This window comes from Carcharodon carcharias, chromosome 21, assembly GCF_017639515.1.
Source record: "Carcharodon carcharias isolate sCarCar2 chromosome 21, sCarCar2.pri, whole genome shotgun sequence".
Classification (NCBI taxonomy): Eukaryota; Metazoa; Chordata; class Chondrichthyes; order Lamniformes; family Lamnidae; genus Carcharodon; species Carcharodon carcharias.
Genome location: NC_054487.1, coordinates 52287580 through 52307542, shown reverse-complemented (window position 1 = coordinate 52307542; position 19963 = coordinate 52287580). Strand labels below are relative to the sequence as shown.

The window sequence follows — 19963 nt, the reverse complement described above, 5'->3', positions numbered from 1 at the left end:
GAAGTTGGGAATGACATGGGGCCTCACCATTGAAGACAAAAAACTTAAGAGCGGACTTGCACTATAGAGCATCTGAGACCCTCAGAGCTTTCTCAGAAGAGGTTGACTCAGGGTGGCATAGAAGGAACTCCATTTCCCTTGCAAATTAACTTGTCAACATTTTTTTATTCATTCTTGGGATTGGCCCAAGGCTTTGCTGGCAAGACTGGCATTTGGTACCCATCCCTAACTGCCTTTGAGAAGATGGTGGTAAGTTAGGGTTAGGACCCTTGGCCACTGCAACCCATGTGGTGAAGGTACTACCAGAGTGCTATCAGGTTGCGAGTTCACAATTTTTTGGCATCCTCTCAAACAAAAACAAAACACTTACTTCAGAGCACTGGGTGTCATATCCCAAACCAACTTAATGTTGCTGCTGAGAATTGACTCATTTCCAGACTTAGTTTGCAATCTGCTGTTTTCTTCTTGGCTTCTGTTAATCTAATTTTTAAATAAATTTAATTCATGGGCCTAGAAAATTGATCAAGCCTGAAAACAAGCTGCACATGCCTTTTCACGTGTGCTCAAGGCCAAAATGAAACTCTTGCAGGGAGTCAGGGGTACACTAAAAGGCAGCTCAACTCATTTAAAAGATACCTGGATCTGCAGTTGAAGTGCTGTGGCCTGCAAGGCTATGGACCGGGTGCTGGAAGGCAGTCTTAGAATGGGCAGCTAGTTTTTTTATTTTTCAGCCAGCAGAGACACGATGAGCTGAATAGCCTCTTTCTGTGCCTTGGTTTTCCTATGGTTCTCCCTCTTCATGGGAAGCTGCACTCTGGCTGCAGACAGCAGGGAATGAACACGATATGATTGTAAGACCTGCATAACAGGCCCCAGGGTGGAGTTGTTGGTCTTGGCTGCAGACAGGAGAGATCTTGTTCCCCATGAAAGTGGAAAGGTGACAACAGCAAGTGGGAACAAATAGAAAGAAAGATTCCCCAAAGACTTCAGGACATCCCAAAGCGCTTGACAGCCATCAAAGTACTTTTGAAGTGTAGTGACTATTGTAATGTTGGAAATGTAGCAGCCAATTTGTGCACAGCAAAGTCTCACAAAGAGCAATAGGATAATGACCAGATAATCTGTTTTTATAATGTTTGTTCAGGGATAAATGTTAGCCAGGATTTTGGATATAACTCCACTTTGAAATAGTGCCTTGGGATACTTTACATCCACCTGAGAGATCAAATGGGGCCTTGGTTTAAAGATCCGAAACATGGCACCTCTAACAGTGCAGCACTCCTTCGGTACTGCAGTGGTGTGTTAGCCTCGATTTGTGTCCAAATCTCTGATTTGGGACTTGAACCGACAACCTTCTGAATTGGAGGCAAGAGTGTATCCAACTGAGACATCACTGACACTGTGATGTCACAGGGGCTAAACTTCCACAACATGTCTGCAATGCTGGAAAATGTCCACTCTGCTGAGGTCATGGAACAAGGTAAGAATTTTACTTACATTATTCTCTTTCCACCTGCATCCACTTGACTCAACCCTCTCCCATTTCCCTTTACTCTCCTACAACCACTGCACCACACTTCATTCCAGCTCTTTCTCTTCATACTCACTTTGTACTTCACCTCTTAGCACTACTGCAACCCTCATTGCCCACATGTCACATCTTCCACACAATCCACAAACCAATTTACCACAAAAGCATATTCTCAAACTACTTTTAGAAGACTGTCATTAAAACGCTCATTTCTTTTTTGTAGGAGAAGCTTTTGCACAACATTAAGCAGAACACAGCAAATGGAGGAAGTGAAGGCATGCCCATACCCCTATGGATGAAGACCTGCTGACCATTAAGGGTGGGGGTTGATGGGAGGTTATGGCCAATGCTGGAGGAGAGAGGATCGCATGGGGTTTCTTCAAATTTCTTTGAACTGTCTTACTTCTCATACAACCTACTCTGTTTGTCAAAATGCAGCTTTTAATAGCCACTTCTCTCCTTCACCATTGCCATAAATGATTTGGACTTTGGAATCAGAAATACAGTTGCCGAATTGAGGATGACACCAAATTGGGGCATATAGGGACTATAATAAAATACAAGACAGCATTAATAAATTTGCAGAATGAGCATGTAATTGACAAATAAATTCCAATATAGATAAGTGTGAGGTGATGTATTTTTGCAGGAAGAATCGAAGCAATATAGCACTTTAAAAATAATAATGAGGTAAAGGAGCAAAGAATCTAGGAATATATGTTAGCTGTATATTTTTTATTTATTCTTTCATGGAATGTGGACGTTGTTGGCTAGGCCCATCCCTTATTGCCCTTGAGAAGGTGGTGGTGAGCTGCTTCTTGCACTGTTGCAGATCACATGGTGTAGGTACACCCACAGTGCTGTTAGGGAGAGAGTTCCAGGTTTGTGACTCAGCAACAGTGAAGGAATGGCGATATATTTCCAGGTCAGGATTGTGTGGGGCTTGGAAGGGAATTTGTAGGTCGTGGTGTTCCCATGCATCTATTGTCCTTGTCCTTCTAGGTGATAGAGATTGTGGGTTTGGAAGGTGCTGCTCAAGGAGCCTTGGTGTGTTACTGCAGTGCACCTTGTAGATGATGCACATTGCTGCCACTGTGGTGGAGGGAGTGAATGTTGAAGGTAGTAGATAGGCTGCTTTGACCTGCTGCTTGAGTGTTGTTGGAGCTGCATTCATTCAGGAAAGTGAATAGTATTTCATCACACTTCTGACTTGCGCCTTGTAAATGGTGAATAGACTTTGGGGAGTCAGGAGGTGGTTAATCACCACAGAGTTCCAGCTTCTGACCTGCCCTTATCGGCACAGTATTTTTATGGCTGGTCCAGTTCAGTTTCTGGTCAACGGTCACCCCCCAGGATGTTGATAGTGGGGGGGATTCAGCATTAATTGTATTTAGTTGTAGGTGGGTGATTCATTTGTGCCCCTGTAAAATTAGACACAGACTTACTTGTGATTGTTGTATTAGTTGGTGTATGGTTGTAACATTTAAGTCTGCAAATAAATATAAACATGTATAAAGATTGGCTCCAGTTTTATCCTTCGACTGGATTTCTGGAATAGAACAGTAAAGATATGCAAATCACTAAAAGTAGCACAATACAGCTGAATAAGGCCATTTAATTTTTTAAAAAGCATTCATTTCTCAAGTGATAAAATGGAAAGTAAGAGAAGTTATGTTAAACTTGTACAGAATTTTGGTTAGACCACACTTGGGATGACTTATGCAGACTTCTGGTCTCCATACTGGAGAAGGTGAAAAAATGATTTATTAGGGCGATACCAGCACTTAGAAGTTACACCCACCAGGAAAGATTGAACAGGCTGCGGCTCCTTTTGCTAAAAAAGAGAAGGCTGAATGGTACCTGATGCAGATCTTCAAGATTATGCAAGGTTTGTTAGCATAGATGTAGAAAAGATGTTTTCACTTTTTGGTGAAGACCACAACTAGGGGCTTTAAGTATAAACCATTAAGCAGAATGCTGCAAGTGAAATTAAAAACAGAAAATAATAGAGATATTGAGCAGTTCATGCAGCATCTGTGGAAAGAGAAACAGAGTTTCTGATGAAAGGTCATTGATCTGAAGCTTGAACTCTGGCTGGGATTTTCTGGTCCCGAAGCCAACAGGCATCGTCACAGGCGGCAAGTTTTCCTGTCCTGCCCATGATGAAGCCCACTGTTGTCGGGGCTGGAAAATCCCACCTTGTGGTTCTCTCTCCTTGGGTGCTGCATGGCCTGTTGAGTGTTTGCAACATTTTCTGTTTTTATTTCTGGACTTAAATATAAATAAATCCAACAGGGAATACAGGAGAAACGTCTACCGATAGAATGCTTAGAATGTGGAACGCATTATCACAAGTAGGTGGTGAGGTGAACAGCATAGATGCATTCAAGAGGAAGTTGGATAAACAGGGGAGAAGGTATGCTGATTAAATTAGATTAAGTGAGTTCGGAGGAGGTTTGTGTGCAGTGTTAGACCTATTGGGCCCAATGGCCTGTTTCTGTGCTGTACATTTTTTTGTTATCAGTTAGCATTTCTGATTGCTTTTTGAACCTTTGGTGATCGGCTCATAAGAAATGAGGGCTTGCGAAAAGATAATTTGTGTTGGGATAAGAAAATGATGAAGGCCTAAAGCATAATGAGTAGCTCCTTTAATGATGTGTCTGAATTCACCCAGCCATGTCAAATTTATCATTTTATTTTGTAGTTTTGAATCTCTCTATAATTTCTTTTATATATTTGTTCATGGGATGTGGGCATTGCTGGCTAGGCCAACATTTATTGCTCATCCCTAATTGCCCTTGAGAAGCTGGTGGGGAGTTGCCGCCTTGAACTGCTATAGTCCATGTGGTACAGGTATGCCCACAGTGCTATTAGGAAGCATGTTCCAGGATTTTGACCCAGCGACAGTGAAGGAACGGCGATATATTTCCAAGTCAGGATGGTGAGTGACTTAGAGGGGAACTTCCAGGTGGTGATGTTCCCATGTGTCTGCTGTCCTTGTCCTTCTAGTTAGAGATTGTGGGATTGGAAGGTGCTGTTGAAGGAGCTTAGGTGAGTTGCTGCAGTGCAACTTGTATATGGTGCACACTGCTGCTGCTGTGCGTCGGTGGTGGAGGAGTGAATGTTAAGGTTAGGTTTGCCAGCGCTGGCTGGACATATTCCGGGCGATGTTGACGGATGTGGTGTCTTAGAAAGCTGGCAGAATGGTGCAAGCGAATTCAAAGAGAGCACGAGAGAGGAAAGCACACCAACTTTAATTAGACAAACAGGACAAATTTGCAACGAGAGTGAATAACAATTAAAGCTTAGGGGAAAACAAAAGCTTTACTCACTCCTCGGGGGGCTCAATGCAACATCCGAGGTTATGGTTTCAAACCAGGATATTAAAAGCTGCTAAAACTGAGGAGAAAAATAAATGTTTTTTTCTCTCTTTAGCTCTATATTTTTAATGAAAAGATCTGAGGTGACGTGATCCGAACCACCTCTCATACCAATCGCATTCTTAACTAGACCATCACCTCCCGTATAAGATTTGCTTTTGAAGTATTGTTAATTTCCTGTGCCTTTATTATAATCTCTGTAGCGGCTAGTGCTGATTTGCAGCATTCAACTGGAGGCGAATGAGTTAGCTGAAGTTTGTAGCATCAATATTTGGCTCCTTGGTGCCTTTTTTGGGTCCAAAATGGCATTCACTGTACGTGTGCACATTCCTGTTGTGAGCTGCCTCAGATGTAGGTTTGATGCCAACTTTGACATTTTGGAGCTCAATTCTCCAGCATTCGACAGCAGGAAGGACCCCACACCAACATTATTTAAAGGGATTATCAACTATTTGCAGGTTAAATGCAGATGATTTCTGCTGGCTCTTGCTATGATTGTAGAAATGTTGGGTTGTACTGTTATTTAAAGTTGCTGAAGCCAACAGAGAGTGGTGTGGCACGGGGTGAAGGTCTTGGTTCTGACTTGAAAGGTCCTGCTCTCACCACTTGCTCCAAGACATGGGTGCTGTCGTTATCATTCACCTCGGCCTGATGGGGGAGTGAGCCGAGGCAGTGGAGAGGGTCAAGCTGCTCAAAGGGGGAGGAGGATGAGGAAGTTGGGCTGTTTGAGGAATAATTCCCAGACAGTCAGTGGAGAGAAGCAGGTAGAACAACTACATGGCTTACTAAGGATTGCAGGCTTTCCCATGTTTCAGGTTGCCATTGACTGCATGCATGTTTCTTTGTGGGCTGCGCATGTCAACTCTTAAGATGCACCACAACCAAAAAGAATTCGACTCAAAGTCCAAATGATGTACAAACGTAGACAGCATTTCATGCAGGTTGATGCTCAGTACCCGGGCAGCAATCATGATGTATTCATCCTATGGCAGTCGGCTGTGCCGTTACATGTGAGCCACCACGACAAGCCAGAGGCTGGCTACTGTACGATAAGTCCTCATGACTAAAAACAAAAATACCTGGAAAAACTCAGCAGGTCTGGCAGCATCTGTGGAGAGGAACACAGTTAACGTTTCAAGTCCACATGACTCTTCAACAGAACTAAGGAAAAATAGAAAAGGAGTGAAATATAAGCTGGTTTAAGGGGTGGAGGTGGGGTTGGGACAAGAAGAGCTGGATAGAGGGCCAGTGATAGTTGAAGATAACCAAAATATGTCACAGACAAAAGGACAAAGAGGTGTTGAAGGTGGTAATATTATCTAAAGGAATGTGCTAATTAAGGGTAGAAAACAGGACGAGCAAGGTACAGATAGCCCTAGTGGGGATGGGGTGGGGTGAAGGAATCAAAAAAGGCTAAAAGGTAGAAATAAAACAATGGATGGAAATACATTTAAAAATAATGGAAATAGGTGGGAAAAGAAAAATCTATATAAATTATTGGAAAAAACCAAAAAGGAGGGGGAAAATCGGAAAGTGGTTGGGGATGGAGGAGAGAGTTCATGATCTAAAATTGTTGAACTCAATATTCAGTTTGGAAGGCTGTAAAGTGCCTAGTCAGAAGATGAGGTGCTGTTCCTCCAGTTTGCATTGAGCTTCACTGGAACAAAGCAGCAAGCCAAGGCATGTAAGCATGAAAGCAGGGTGGAGTGTTGAAATGGCAAGCGACAGGGAGGTCTGGGTAATGCTTGCAGACAGACCGAAGGTGTTCTGCAAAGCGGTCACTCAGTCTGCGTTTGGTGTCTCCAGTGTAGAGGAAGCCGCATTGGGAGCAACAAATGCAGTAGACTAAGGTGAGGGAAATGCAAGTAAAATGCTGCTTCACCTGAAATGAGTGTTTGGGCCCTTGGACGGTGAGGAGAGGGAAAGTGAAGGGGCAGGTGTTGCAGCTTCTGTGGTTATGTGGGATGTGCCGTGGGAAAGGGTTGAGGTGTAGGGGGTGATGGAGGAGTGGACCCATCACCAAACACATCTTCCCTTCACCCCCCTTGGCGGCATTCCGTAGGGATCGTTCCCTCCGCGACACCCTGGTCCACTCCTCCATCACTCCCTACACCTCAACCCCCTCCCATGCAACCGCAGAAGATGCAACACCTGATCCTTCACTTCCCCTCTCCTCACCGTTCAAGGGCCCAAACAGTCATTTCAAGTGAAGCAACATTTCACTTGCACTTCCCTCAACTTAGTCTACTGCATTTGTTGCTCCCAATGCGGTTTCCTCTACATTGGGGAGACCAAATGCAGACTGGGTGACCGCTTTGCAAAACACCTTCAGTCTGTCCGCAAGCATTACCCAGACCTCCCTGTCGCTTGCCATTTCAACACTCCACGCTGCTCTCATGCCCACATGTCTGTCCTTGGCTTGCTGCATTGTTCCAGTGAAGCTCAACGCAAACTGGAGGAACAGCACCTCATCTTCTGACTAGGCACTTTACAGCCTTCCAAACTGAATATTGAGTTCAACAATTTTAGATCATGAATTGTCTCCTCCATCCCCACCCCTTTTCTGATTTTCCCCCTCCTTTTTGTTTTTTCCAATAATTTATGTAGATTTTTCTTTTCCCACCTATTTCCATTATTTTTAAATGTATTTCCATCCATTGTTTTATTTCTACCTTTTAGCCTCTTTCGATTCCTTCACCCCATCCCACCCCCACTAGGGCTGTCTGTACCTTGCTCGTCCTGCTTTCCACCCTTAATTAGCACATTCCTTTAGATAATATTACCACCTTCAACACTTCTTTGTCCTGTGACATCTTTTGGTTATCTCCAAGTATCACTGGCCCTCTATCCAGCTCTTCTTGTCCCAACCCCCCACCCCCCTTAAACCAGCTTATATTTCACCCCTTTTCTATTTTTCCTTAGTTCTGTTGAAGAGTCATGCGGACTTGAAACGTTAACTGTGTTCCTCTCCACAGATGCTGCCAGACCTGCTGAGTTTTTCCAGGTATTTTTGTTTTGGTTTTGGTTTTCCAGCATCTGCAGTTTTTTGCTTTTATTTTAAAGTTCTCATGACTCCCCCTTGCACATGCCACACAGCCGGGTATATAACAAAAGCCACGAAGTGTAATAGAGCAGATCATTGGTTGGAGGGATGGGAGGATGTGTTGAAATTCTTCCAATGCCTGAATTGCTTTGGAACAGCCCTGCAAAACTAGACAGAATGCTTGTCAAGATACTTGCTGGTTTGCTGCATGCTGCACAGCCTCACCATCATAAGGGCACAGCCCTTGCCACCAGTTGTACAGCCACCAGCTGAGGAGGAAGAGGAAGGGAGGAGGAAATCAACACAGCTCTTTTCTAGATGGTTATCAGTGGCTCCTCAGATTAGGGTTGCATTTATTAGTATCACAACTCCCTGTTTACCACATGGTGAGGGTCTTGGTTCTGATGTTAAAGGTTCTTTTCACAGCACTTGCTTCCAGACATGGGTGCTGGACACCTTCCCTTCCCTCACTGCATCGCCTTAGCCACAATGTCAAAATAAAAGCCAACAAAGTAAACATTCCAAACCAAATTTATGAATCAAACTGTTCCATATTGAATACAAGCTTCAAATAATCACTCTTGTGCATTCCCTAAGTGTTTGCATTCTGTGTGCCTTTATTTGTCCTAGTGCTCCTACACATTGCTACCCCAATGGCTGCAGCATGGCTGGTGGAAAGGTACTGACTTTCAGTGGGGAAACTACAGATGGCCTTGGAGGACAACCTCAAGCGACTCTGGGCCTAGAAGGCCCAGCTTTGGGCTGCACTATCTCAACACAGATGGTAACAGTTTGGGCTGGCTGGCTGGCTAATAGGTCACTGGTAGAATGGCAGTGATGGGAGGATTATTGCTGTCATTCTGAGGGTGGCCAGCAGATTCGTGCTCTACAGAGTCATTGGCATTCCCCAGGTGGATGGCGGGCAGGTGCAACACCTCAGCAATCCTGGTGATCTTTTTATGCTGGGGCATCCTCCAGGTCCCTTTGATGATTGTTATCCACTGCTATGAAGGCAGCCTTTTGAGCTTTCAGCAGCAACACCTGGATGTTGGGAGGCTGACACATCAGCAATTAGATGCTGTGTTGTAGTTGGGTTTGTAAGTTCACAAATGGAGTTGGCGACCACTTCCATGCTGGAATGGATGGGCTCCAAGCTATGTGCAAAGCCCCTTGCCAAGTTGGGGCCAGTGGTCTCGATGTTCTTTGACATTGCATGCAAGCTTTTTAGCATGCACTACTCATGAATCAAGTATTGTGCATACCCATCAGTTGCCTGCTATAGGCCACCACATCAAAGTGCTCATCTGAATCCTGTGCAGCAAAACCCATGTGCAAACCTGTCCTCTGGTGAGCTGGTACCTGCTACTCTTGTCCCTTGCATGTTATTTGTACCTGGTGTGTCTCTGTGTGCAGTTCCCACCTCTAAGCTATCAACAGTATCTGAGCTGGTGGCTTTAAGTGTGAGAGGGAGTGACGGTGTTTCTTATTCTTTATTTTCTTCATGCTCCTCCATCTCTTGCCTTTGCACCACTGCATGGCCAGGTTGCAGTCCTTAGGTGTCTGAAAGGAAAAAGGCACATGGTAGTATTGTGTTGAGAGGTGGAAGAAAGGCGCATGCATACACCATCTGAGGTTTGTAAATCAAAAGCGTGTGTGGGATGAGGAAGAAGTGGGACGTATGAAGGAGGAATTAAGTATGAGGCTACTTTTATCTTCAATGGCTTCAGTCCCATCACTGGCCACAGCCTCAGCTCTGGCCCCTGCTAGATAGTGATAGCAATCTCCTCCATTTGGGTAAGGACGTGTAGCCAGGCCTATCCTCTGCCAGTTTGCTCCTGCTGCCTCTTGCGCAGAAAAATATCCTGCAAGAGAAGGGAAAGTGTGTCAGTGAGTGTGTTGCAATCTGTTTTGCTGATGTGGCCGTTGGGGCTAAGTTTCGTAAACTGTTAAGATGTTGGCGTGCGTCTTTCAGTAGTGCTCAATGTGTGAGAATAAGGTGAATCTATGGATGTTTGGTATGAATTATGATTTGAGTGAGATTTTTGATGGCAATGTGGTGCATGAAGCAATGTGTGAGGTTGTTGGTGCAATCGGTGGGATATGGCGGTTAAAGATACATTCACTGATCTTGACCACTTGTGTGAGGCCATGAAACTTTTTATGGCACTGCATCCAGGTCTTCGGGGCCTTAATCCTGGCATTGAACACCACAGCTGTCTGGTCCCAATATCTTCAGTAAGTTTTCCTGGAACACTGGCTACCTGTGGAGAAAGGATATCTGTCGTCCTCCTCCACCAGTGCATTCCATGCAGGTTCCGAGAACCTTGAAGTATCCTCTCTGCTGTAGTGCCGTAATCCACTCTTCTTCCTGTTTAGACTCTCTTTCATGAACAGTCCCAGTGCCTGCTGCAAACAGAATGGATTCTCAGAGGTTCAGACTGGTTTTAAATGGTGCAGGCTAGTTTTAAGTGTTGTAGATTAGCTTTAAGTTGTGCTAGCCTCGTACAAGCCTGGGGTCCCTGGTTGAGGCATGCTGCTACTCAACTGCACACTTAGTATTGACTGCACGCAACAGTCTGCACCAGAAAGAATGGACGTGGATTAATTGTGCATCGCAATCCTGTGCCTGTTTTGTCTGCACATTTAGCTTGCTGTATCTTTTAATGAATTAATCCAGAAAGTAAATTGTCTCAGTATCCTTGCCTATATCTCCTATGAATGGGAAAGCAACTGAAAGGTTCAGGCACATCTTTCAATGTTCATTTGAATGTTGTGGACTGCAAATGGGATCTGCCTGAATGGACCTTAATTGCATTATTCAATGTCAGAGAGATGCAAACATTTTGTGATTCATGATGAACTTGCTTAAACTAATGCTAAATCCTATTTATTTAACCCTGGGAGTTCTTGGAAGTAAATATCTAATGGGTTATGCATGACATCAGATTGTGGCCAGAATCTTGATGCCTTATTTGACCCCAAGATGAGTCCTGGCCACATATTTGCACCATTACTAAGACTACCTGTTTCCACCACACATCACCTGATTTAGTTCTTGCCTCTTCCCATCTGCTGCTGGAACCCTCACTGAAACCCTTTGTTATCTCCAGTCTGAGTATTTTGACAAACTTCGGGCTGGTGTTCCACATTCTACCCTCTAAACTTGAGGACATCCAAAACTCTGCCCACGTCTTAACTTACAGAATTCCCCGTCCCCCTATAATCCCTATGTTAGTTCACGTTCAAGCAACATCCTGATTTTAAAATTCTCATCCTTGTTTTCAATCCCCTCCATGGCTCCTTTCCTCCCATCTCTAATTTCCAACCTTGCAATATTCTGAGACATCTATGTTTGTCTAATTCTGGCTGCCTAATCATCCCCAATTTTAACTACCACATCATTTGGTGGCCATGCCTTTAGTTATCTCGGCCCCACACTCTGGAATACCATCCCTACAATTCTGTGCTTTGCTTTCCCCCTTTAAGACACTCTTTAAAACCTACTCTTTGACTAAGCCTTTGGTCATCTGACCAAATATTGCCTTATGTGCTTGGTGCATTGTTTTATAATGCTCCTGTGAAGCAATTTGAGATGTTTCATTAGCAATGGTGCTATATGAATATGTTGTTGATACAGAAGTGTGAAAAGTGCACTATATAGAAGACTTTTCATACATTATTAGCAGATCTCCTGTGACATTGCTCAGGGTGAGTCTGAGGAGACGCTGGTTTCGTGCCAGTAGGAGCGTTATGCCACACAAACTAAAATCTACTGCCAGGACAGCTAAATTGCAGTGACTGAATAAGAAAAATATCATTTTATTTTATGCGTTCTTCCAAAATTTACACTATATTTTGAGGAATTGAATTCCGCAACTTTGCGTGTTATTCCGTGAAAGACATAAATAAGCGGCCTTTATGTTTATATATTCCTTTACCTGTGTTTATTTCTTACCATTTTTAAAGCTGAGGATACACAGCAAGGTGAGGGTATGCAAGATAACAGCATTCTGTGGTAGGTATCTGGTAGTTGGCAACAAATAATGGGGTTTAGCTGCACATTGTGTGATCCTGTGTTTCATTAGCACTGAGGAATGCCTGGGTTCTCGATAAAATTGGGGTCCTAGAGATTGACAGCACTGAGGGAGGGTTTTGTGGCTTGGCCTCACGTGAGGAGTTTTTTGTTCTGGCATTGCTATGGAGGGGAAACCTGAATAGTTTGAAAGCTGGTATGTGGAATATATGAATTGGTTCACTGGTGGATGATTACTGATGTTTGTCAGCAGTAAAGGGACGGTTGGGCACAGACCTACTGAGTTTCTAAGAGATCTCTAATTTAGTGTTTAGTGATGCATTTCTGAATCTGCCACCTCCTCTTCACTCTGTACATTTTCGTAAGTAAAGATATTAACGTTTCTTTAAGAATTTTTTTTTTTACTTTGTCTTTTTTTTCCTCAACAACTCAATCAAGTCTTCCTTTATTTGGCTTTTTGCGCTTGATTGGATGTTGAATTTTAGGATGTAAACAATTGCATGCCCTGCCCTACAAGTCTCAGATGCCCTACAAAGGTGCGGTGTCATTTTCATCTCATACTTACCACAACTTCCAGTGTGAAATTTCATGGGAATAAAATGCAAAGATGCAAGCCTAATGAATGACAGTTGTCATTTGTTCACCAGCTAAATCAATTTCTGATCCACTAATTTCAACTACAGACTTTTAGTCAAATTGCATATCAATGAGTTAGATGAAGGGACTGGATGTAATGTATCCAAGTTTGCAGATGCTAGAAAACCAGGTGGCAAATGAGTTACAAAGGTAACGAAACGATGCTGCAAAGAGAAATAGACCAGTCAAGTGATGAGGGAAGAAGGTGGCAGATGGAGATAATATGAGCACGTGTGAAATTATCCACTTTGGCAGGAAGAATGGAAAAGCAAAATATCTTTAAGAAACAAGTAAATGTTGGTATTCAGAGGTATCTGGGTGTCTTATACATGAATCACAGAATGTTTGTTACTATGCAGTCATATAATAAGGAATTAGGAAGTCAGATGTTGTGTTGGACTTTATTGTAAGGGGATTGGTCTATAAGAGTAAGGAAGTTTTGCTACAATTAAATTGGGCTTTACTGAGACTACACCTGGATTACTGTGTACTATTTTAGTTTCCATACTTCAAGAAGAATATACTTAGAGATGGTGCAACAAAGGTTCACCAGATTGATTCTTTGTATGAGAGAACTCTCCTATGAGAAAAGACCAAGTAGAATGGGCCAAAATTTTCTGGAGTTTAGAAGAATAGGGGTTGATCTCACTGAAAATATAATTTTGAGAGGGTTTGACGGGGTAGATGGGGAGATGTTGTTTCACTGGCTGGGGAGTCTAGAACTAGAGAGTATAATCTCAGGATAAATGGCATTTTAGAATTAAGATGGGGAGAAATTCCTTCCTTGAGTGTTGTGAATAATGGGAATTTTCTCCCTGACAGGACTGTGGATGTTCAGCGGTTTTGTGTATTGAAGGTTGGGATTATTTTCCTTAGTGTCCAAGAATCAATCAAGGGATATGAGCAAGAAAATGCAGTTGATGCAGAAGCTAAGCCATGATTTATTGGATGGTGGAACAGGCTTGGAGAATCTTATGGCCAAAGTCTTCCACCCCCTCTTTCTACTTCTCCTGTTTGTTATATTCTTTTGTTACTAACAATATTAAAAGACTTAAGATGAGCCAGCAGATATATTTTGATCATGTTATTCTGAAATATGTAATATTTGATTTGTTTTCTGGCTGCTTTTCTTTTTTTTTTGATTCAGACCCAACTTGCCTCTTCAGTTTTGGTTTAGTGCTGTTTTACTTTGAACTATTGCCGAACTGTTGGTGACCACATTACAGATACGATTGTTGTGCTAAATCAAATTTGTTTTTCAGCCTTTCCAGCTTAGTTTGTTGACTGCTGCCTCTAAATTCAAGTTCATTTACATCATTTTTGCATGGGAGTACAAATTGTAAACACCATTGTCATTACAACTGCATAATTTGTTGGCTTTATTGTATAACGTATTTCCAATCCTTTTGCAGGACTTTCCAGGATATTCCCGTGTGAGTCCAATACACCTAACCAACGGTAGCCCACGTACTTGCAGGAATCCCGCGCTGGGTGCCATAAGCCCAGATGGAGCCAGACTTGTCAACAGACGCAGGTAAAATGAGCTCCAAAATAATTTTTTTCAAATGAATGCTTTCTGCATAAGATCACTGTTTTTCATTTTTATGCGGGGAGCATCAAAATAAGAAATGTTATGTTCTACACAGCTTTCTAATTACCCAGGGGAACAGTCAGTTGAAAGAGCAATGCTCTATAATTTCATGTAATTAGTCTTCCTGATAAAGAGTAACAATTTAATTCCAATGGTGTTTTATTAACCCTACAGTGCTTTGTTTTTTAAACAATTTCATATGTTTATGTCTTATATATCTTACATATATCTTATTAAATTGGGCAATGCATGGTCAAATTGTGCCCGGATTGTTGGTGGAAGTAATGATACCATGTTAACAGCTGTTTTGCCTATGTGAGCACTTGCAGTATTGTTCACAAGATACTCGAGAAGAAAACATTATGTCTTTGCATTCCCTTGAGTATCAACCTTCAGTCCACTTCACTGCAGGGAGAACAAAATATGAGAAGCAACATTATTTCCCTGCCTCCGCAGCAAAAGAGCAATAGTATAGTTGAAATCCATGTGGTTGACTTGCCACCATAATCCCATTATGCTGCCATTTTAACTCAGCCCTTCTGACAGGTACCCTAAGTGTCCATGTGAGGGAATCTCATTAACCTATTGAGGTTCTATAAATGCACTCAGGATCTCAAAGTAATTTTGATGGCCTACTGAATGGAGTGTGTTTCACAGATGCGCTGCTGAATTAAAGTTAGTGGTCAAGAGCAAGAAGCCCCAAAAGGATAAGCCTAAATAGTTTTTGTGTAGCCAAGAATAGATCATCTGGGCTGCACAACTGGCAGCCATCACTCTTCCTCCAAGACAGTGCTCCCCCGCTTGGCAAATCTATCTGCTTGGAGGCTGTATTTGCCTCCGGGCCACTTGATATTTCATTGGGCTAGTTCTATACTGGGGCACTAGAGAATGGTGCTTGCCAGCAGCATATAAACTGGGATCCACTTTCAAAATGGACAGTGAACCCCACAGGGCCCTTATTGTTAAAATTTCCCAATGGAAGCACAGAAATCTTGTTCTAAGTGCTGGTTCTCTGGATGAGAATCCTCCGTTGTTAATTGGATCTAAAGTTCCTATCATTGGAAATTTTCTGCTACAAACGAAAATGTGATTGCTTTTGACTCTGAAAAATAAACCTCCATATTCTGTGTGCTTTAGTACCTTTGAGCCAAGCTGAAATTTTCAAACTAAAGGCTCTGGTTGATGGAAGGCGTATTTTAATTTATAACGTTAATGCATGCTGTAGAGGTTCCATGCAGGCTCATGTCTATGGTCATTAATATCTCAATACTTCAGGTCCACATTCTTCCACCCTACCCTCTGGTCTTTCCACCCCACCACCACAACCCTCTTGATTCACTGGGAATATTGCAGTTTAGGCTTCTCATGGGTGTTTTTTGGTTGACATGTCAATTAAGCAGTTTGAAGGTGATCACCTTTCCCTCAAATCCCTCCAAAACAGCCCTTGTATTAAACGTTCTGTTCCTAGACAACTCAGCAGACACTGGCAAATCTAATGGCTGGAAAATTATTGGGTGCTTACTTTTATCAGTTGACACCAAAATGTGAACTTCAAGGCTCCATACTATAAAACTGGAAGAAACTGGCTGCCTTCAAATTTTGACCCTACTCTCAATAAATAACCAGCCTTCATTTGAAACATTGAGAAGAGAGTTACTTATTTCTGTACTGTTGTGCTCTGAGTGCTAGTTGCTCTTTAAGCCAGCATTGGGGTACGGATCAAAAATGGTAAAATACCTCTGTTTTTTGTTTCAAATTAGCCACTCAGTAGATTACATTTCTCTCAATATAACTATTTGACATTACAGCGAGAGCGAAAAAAAATCTGTTGGTATGTTAAAACTGGTATGTGCTTTGTTCTTTTTTTGTAGCCCATTAAGTTACCCAGCATTCAACAGATATTCTTCTTCATCCTTGTCATCACAAGCATCAGCTGAAGTTAGCAACATCACTGGGCAGTCTGAAAGCTCTGATGAAGTCTTTCATATGCAGGTATATCATGTCTTCTACAACTGAAAATCACTCAAACAGTATTATTCTATTTCATGTATCCAGTTTCATTTAAACAGATACTTTGATGAACTGGCCGAAGTATCGGTTATGTAGTTGTGTTGCAACTATTGACATGAGTAGACTCCATAAATAAGGACATGACTGTTGATGAATAGGAAAATTTGGTAGGGTAGTATTTTGCTGTTTGAAAGGTATCAGCAACAGTTTGGATCCTATTCCTCTGGGACCCCACCCCCTTTCAAAAAAAATTATTGACTGCACTCCCACAACGCTGCCACATCCCAGCAACAAAATGTTCTAAAACACCTCCTGTACTCTCCATAAAATACCAGACAGGTTATTTCCACAAACATTGGGGAAATACTTTTGAGTGAAAAGCACCCCTCCTCTGTGTTATGCAGGAAAAAATAGCACACTGAACGCACAGAGATTGCAGTTCAATAACTCTCTATCCCCCTGGCACCAAACATCTGAGAACACAAACTGAAAAGCTTATGTTAAAGAAACAAATTCCTTACAGTGGCCAACTGTTGCTTGACTACTCCAAAAATCCAAAAACAAACATTGATAGCCCAACTCCTAAACATAGGGGTTGGGGAGTCCTGAAATGATGAACAAAAAAAAGGGAAGCTTCCATCCTCAGTTTCCTGTTGTCCCTTTTTTGCCACTCAGATTTGTGAATGTGAGGCATGACACCACTGCCAGCAATAGTAGATTTGATTAACGAATCCAACTCTTCAAGTTGCAAGTGGTAAGGGATAATGCGCATTACCTTCAAGTCTTTGGATGCATTTCGTGCAAGTTCCAGCATCTCTCAGTTACCCTAGAATGGCTGCATTATAAAAATCTGCTGTGGTGGGGGTCCTGGACATCAGGCAGCAGTGGATCCAAATGACAGGGAACTGCAGCCCGGCTCGCTCTACTTGGGGAACCACTTTTGTCTTCACCTTACCAGAGTCTTTATCTGCTTTATTGGCAACCTGAGCTATTCAAATCCCAAAAGGAAACTTGAAACAACTGCCACAACTGTTTTGCAATTTGTATGTACTTCGAGATGTGTGCTTTGAATTCAATAAAAAGGCCACCGAGGCTTATGGGTTTCTTACAAAACAAAATTAAACCTTTGTTAAATAAAAAAAAACAATTTTAACACATCCACAGGTTTACAAGTTACTACTATGATAACTCTAGTTCACTTTTAATCTAACTCCCAGTTACACCTCCATTAAGACAACAGTAAAACACACAGATTTTAAAAGACCTGGGCAAAGTCAAATTCAAAGTGAGTTTTCTTAATTTCAGTTCTTGCATACAGCTGTTTGAGGCTCAGAGGCTAGAGGCTTTTCACACTTGTTAGGTCTCAGAATTTCTTCCCTTACACACAGCCTTCTCCCCTTTATACATATTTTCTCCTTTGAATGCAAATTCCCATTGTTTCATTATGTTTTTGGACTTTACCTCTCTAATAATAAAATCTATCATAGTGTCAATTTTACCAGTAATCTTTGGGTAAAATAAACACTCTGGGCAGAATCTTGCCATTGGTGAGCAGGGGGCAGGGCCCGCTCGCTGACATGTAAAATGACGCGGGATGACGTCAGGTGTACCCTCAACGTCATCCCGCCCCATTTAAATTTTCAGGACGTCGGGGGCACAGCAAAATCAGCTGCGGGCCCGCCGACCTGTCAATGGCCAATTGAGGCCATTGACAGGATCATTTAAACAATTAAAGGACCTGCCTGTCCAACCTTAAGGTTGGCGAGCAGGCTAGGAGCCCCGGCGGCAAATAGAAAAAACATGAAACTTCATCCACAGGTGGGATGAGGTTTCATGCAGGGTTTTAAACAGTTTAATAAAGCTTTACTGTAATATATGAACATGTCCCATCTCATGTGACATTGTCACATGAGGGGGACATGTTAAGGATTTTTTTTAATGTCTATTTTTAATCTTTTTAGAAGTGTCAGTGATCTCCCTGAGGCAGCACTTAGCCTCAGGGAGATGTCCACTCTTTCGTGCACAGGCATGAAAGAGCGCGCACTCGCTTTTGGGGAATCTCGCCCACCCGTACCCACCGGACGTCACGCTGGGTGGGCCTTAATTGGCTCGCTCAAGTAAAATGGCGCCGGGGCCCGCTTCTTAGACGGGGATTGGCTCCCTGCCTGCCGGAGATTGGGTCGGGCCCACCCACCCGACAGGCAGAAAATTCTGCCGTCTGCTTTTTAATTTCTCCTGGCTAGGTGGAACACTTCGCCCACTCTTTTGAATTTAAGCTAGTCTGGTTCGTTTTTAAAAATACAAATGTTCTCTTTACACCTCATATTCTAAAACTTCACCCATGTTTACCTACTTATTTCAAACCTAGCTTATCTTCTGATACATTAAAGCCTTCAGACCAGCTGCCATTAATTCCATTAAGTCCCCCACACACACAACTATAGACACGGACCCCCATTATTACTCTACTTTACAATAAATTCCAAAAACATTATGAAATTATTATATCGACCTGACAGCCAGTCTGTCAGGTGCTAAGCTCGGTCTACTCAGGATGATGAGAACTCCATTTAAACAGGCTTGTCCAACTTTTTCACTTGAGGGGCCATGTTCCCATTTTTTTCCCCCCTCGAGGCCAATGAGCAAATTTCAGATATGTAAGGATCGGAACAACTTTAAACTGAATTTCAAAAAAAAAAGTTGAGGTATTAACAAAAGAAACAATTGCTGGACAAAAATAAAGTCATGTCTTGCAATCTGTTATTAAGTTTAAAAATAAAGCATGTGAGAAGGTCAGTGTTTGTCTGCCTGGCTCACTCCCAGCCTCAGGGTGCGCCTCACCCACTGTGAGTAGGTGGGTGTGAGGTGGTGAGGGTGAGAAAACTGAGACTGGGAGCAAGGCAGACAGACAAGCACACACTTTTTCTCTCTCTCTCTCTCTCTTTCCCCCCCCCCCCCCCCCCCCCCTCACAAACAAACAAACACACACACACACACACACACACACACACATTCACTCTCTCTCACTCTTGCCCTCACCCTATGGCTCCCCTGTGCTCACCCCTGTGGTTACAGAAGACTGGAGAATTGCAAATGTTACACCCTTGTTCAAAAAAAAGTTGTAAAGCTAAGCCCAGCAGCTACACCCCACTAAATTTAACTTCGGGAAACAATAATTCAGGACAAAATTGATAGCCACATGGACAAATGTGGGTTAATTAAATAAAACCAGCATGGTTTTCTTTAGGGAAAATCATATTTAACTAACTTGCTGAACTTTTATGAAGAGGTTACAGAGAGGGTTGGTGAGGGCAATGTTGTTGATGCAGTGTACATGGCCTTCCAAAAGGTGTTTGACACAAACTTGTGAGCAAAGTTATAGCTCATGGAATAAAAGGGACAATAGCAACGTGGATACGAAATTGGCTGAGTGGCAGCAAACCACGAGTAGTGGCTGGAGGAAGGTTTGTCGTAGAGCTCCCTAGGGGTCAGTGTTGGGACTGTTACTTTTCCTGATATATATTAATGACCTAGACCTTGGTGTACAGGGCATAATTTCAAAATTTGAGGATGATACAAAACTTGGAAGCATTGTGAACTGTGATGAGTATAGTGTAGAACTTTGAAAACAATATAGAGCATAGACAAGTTGTTGGAATGGGTGGACAGGTGGCAAATTTCAATGTAGGGAAATGTGAACTGATTCATTTTGGTAGGAAGAATATGGAGAGAGCATAAA

The 19963-nt window shown here is 42.6% G+C and overlaps 1 protein-coding gene across 1 annotated transcript in view; it reads left to right on the top strand.

Annotated features, from left to right (window-relative positions):
• The window catches only part of dock4 (dedicator of cytokinesis 4), a 378537-nt gene that overhangs the window by 339819 nt on the left and 18755 nt on the right, over positions 1-19963 (top strand). Inside the window, exons 45-46 of the mRNA XM_041215897.1 lie at positions 14036-14157; positions 16086-16206. Of these exons, the coding sequence (XP_041071831.1) occupies positions 14036-14157; positions 16086-16206 (243 nt within the window). The remainder of the gene's footprint in view (positions 1-14035; positions 14158-16085; positions 16207-19963) is intronic.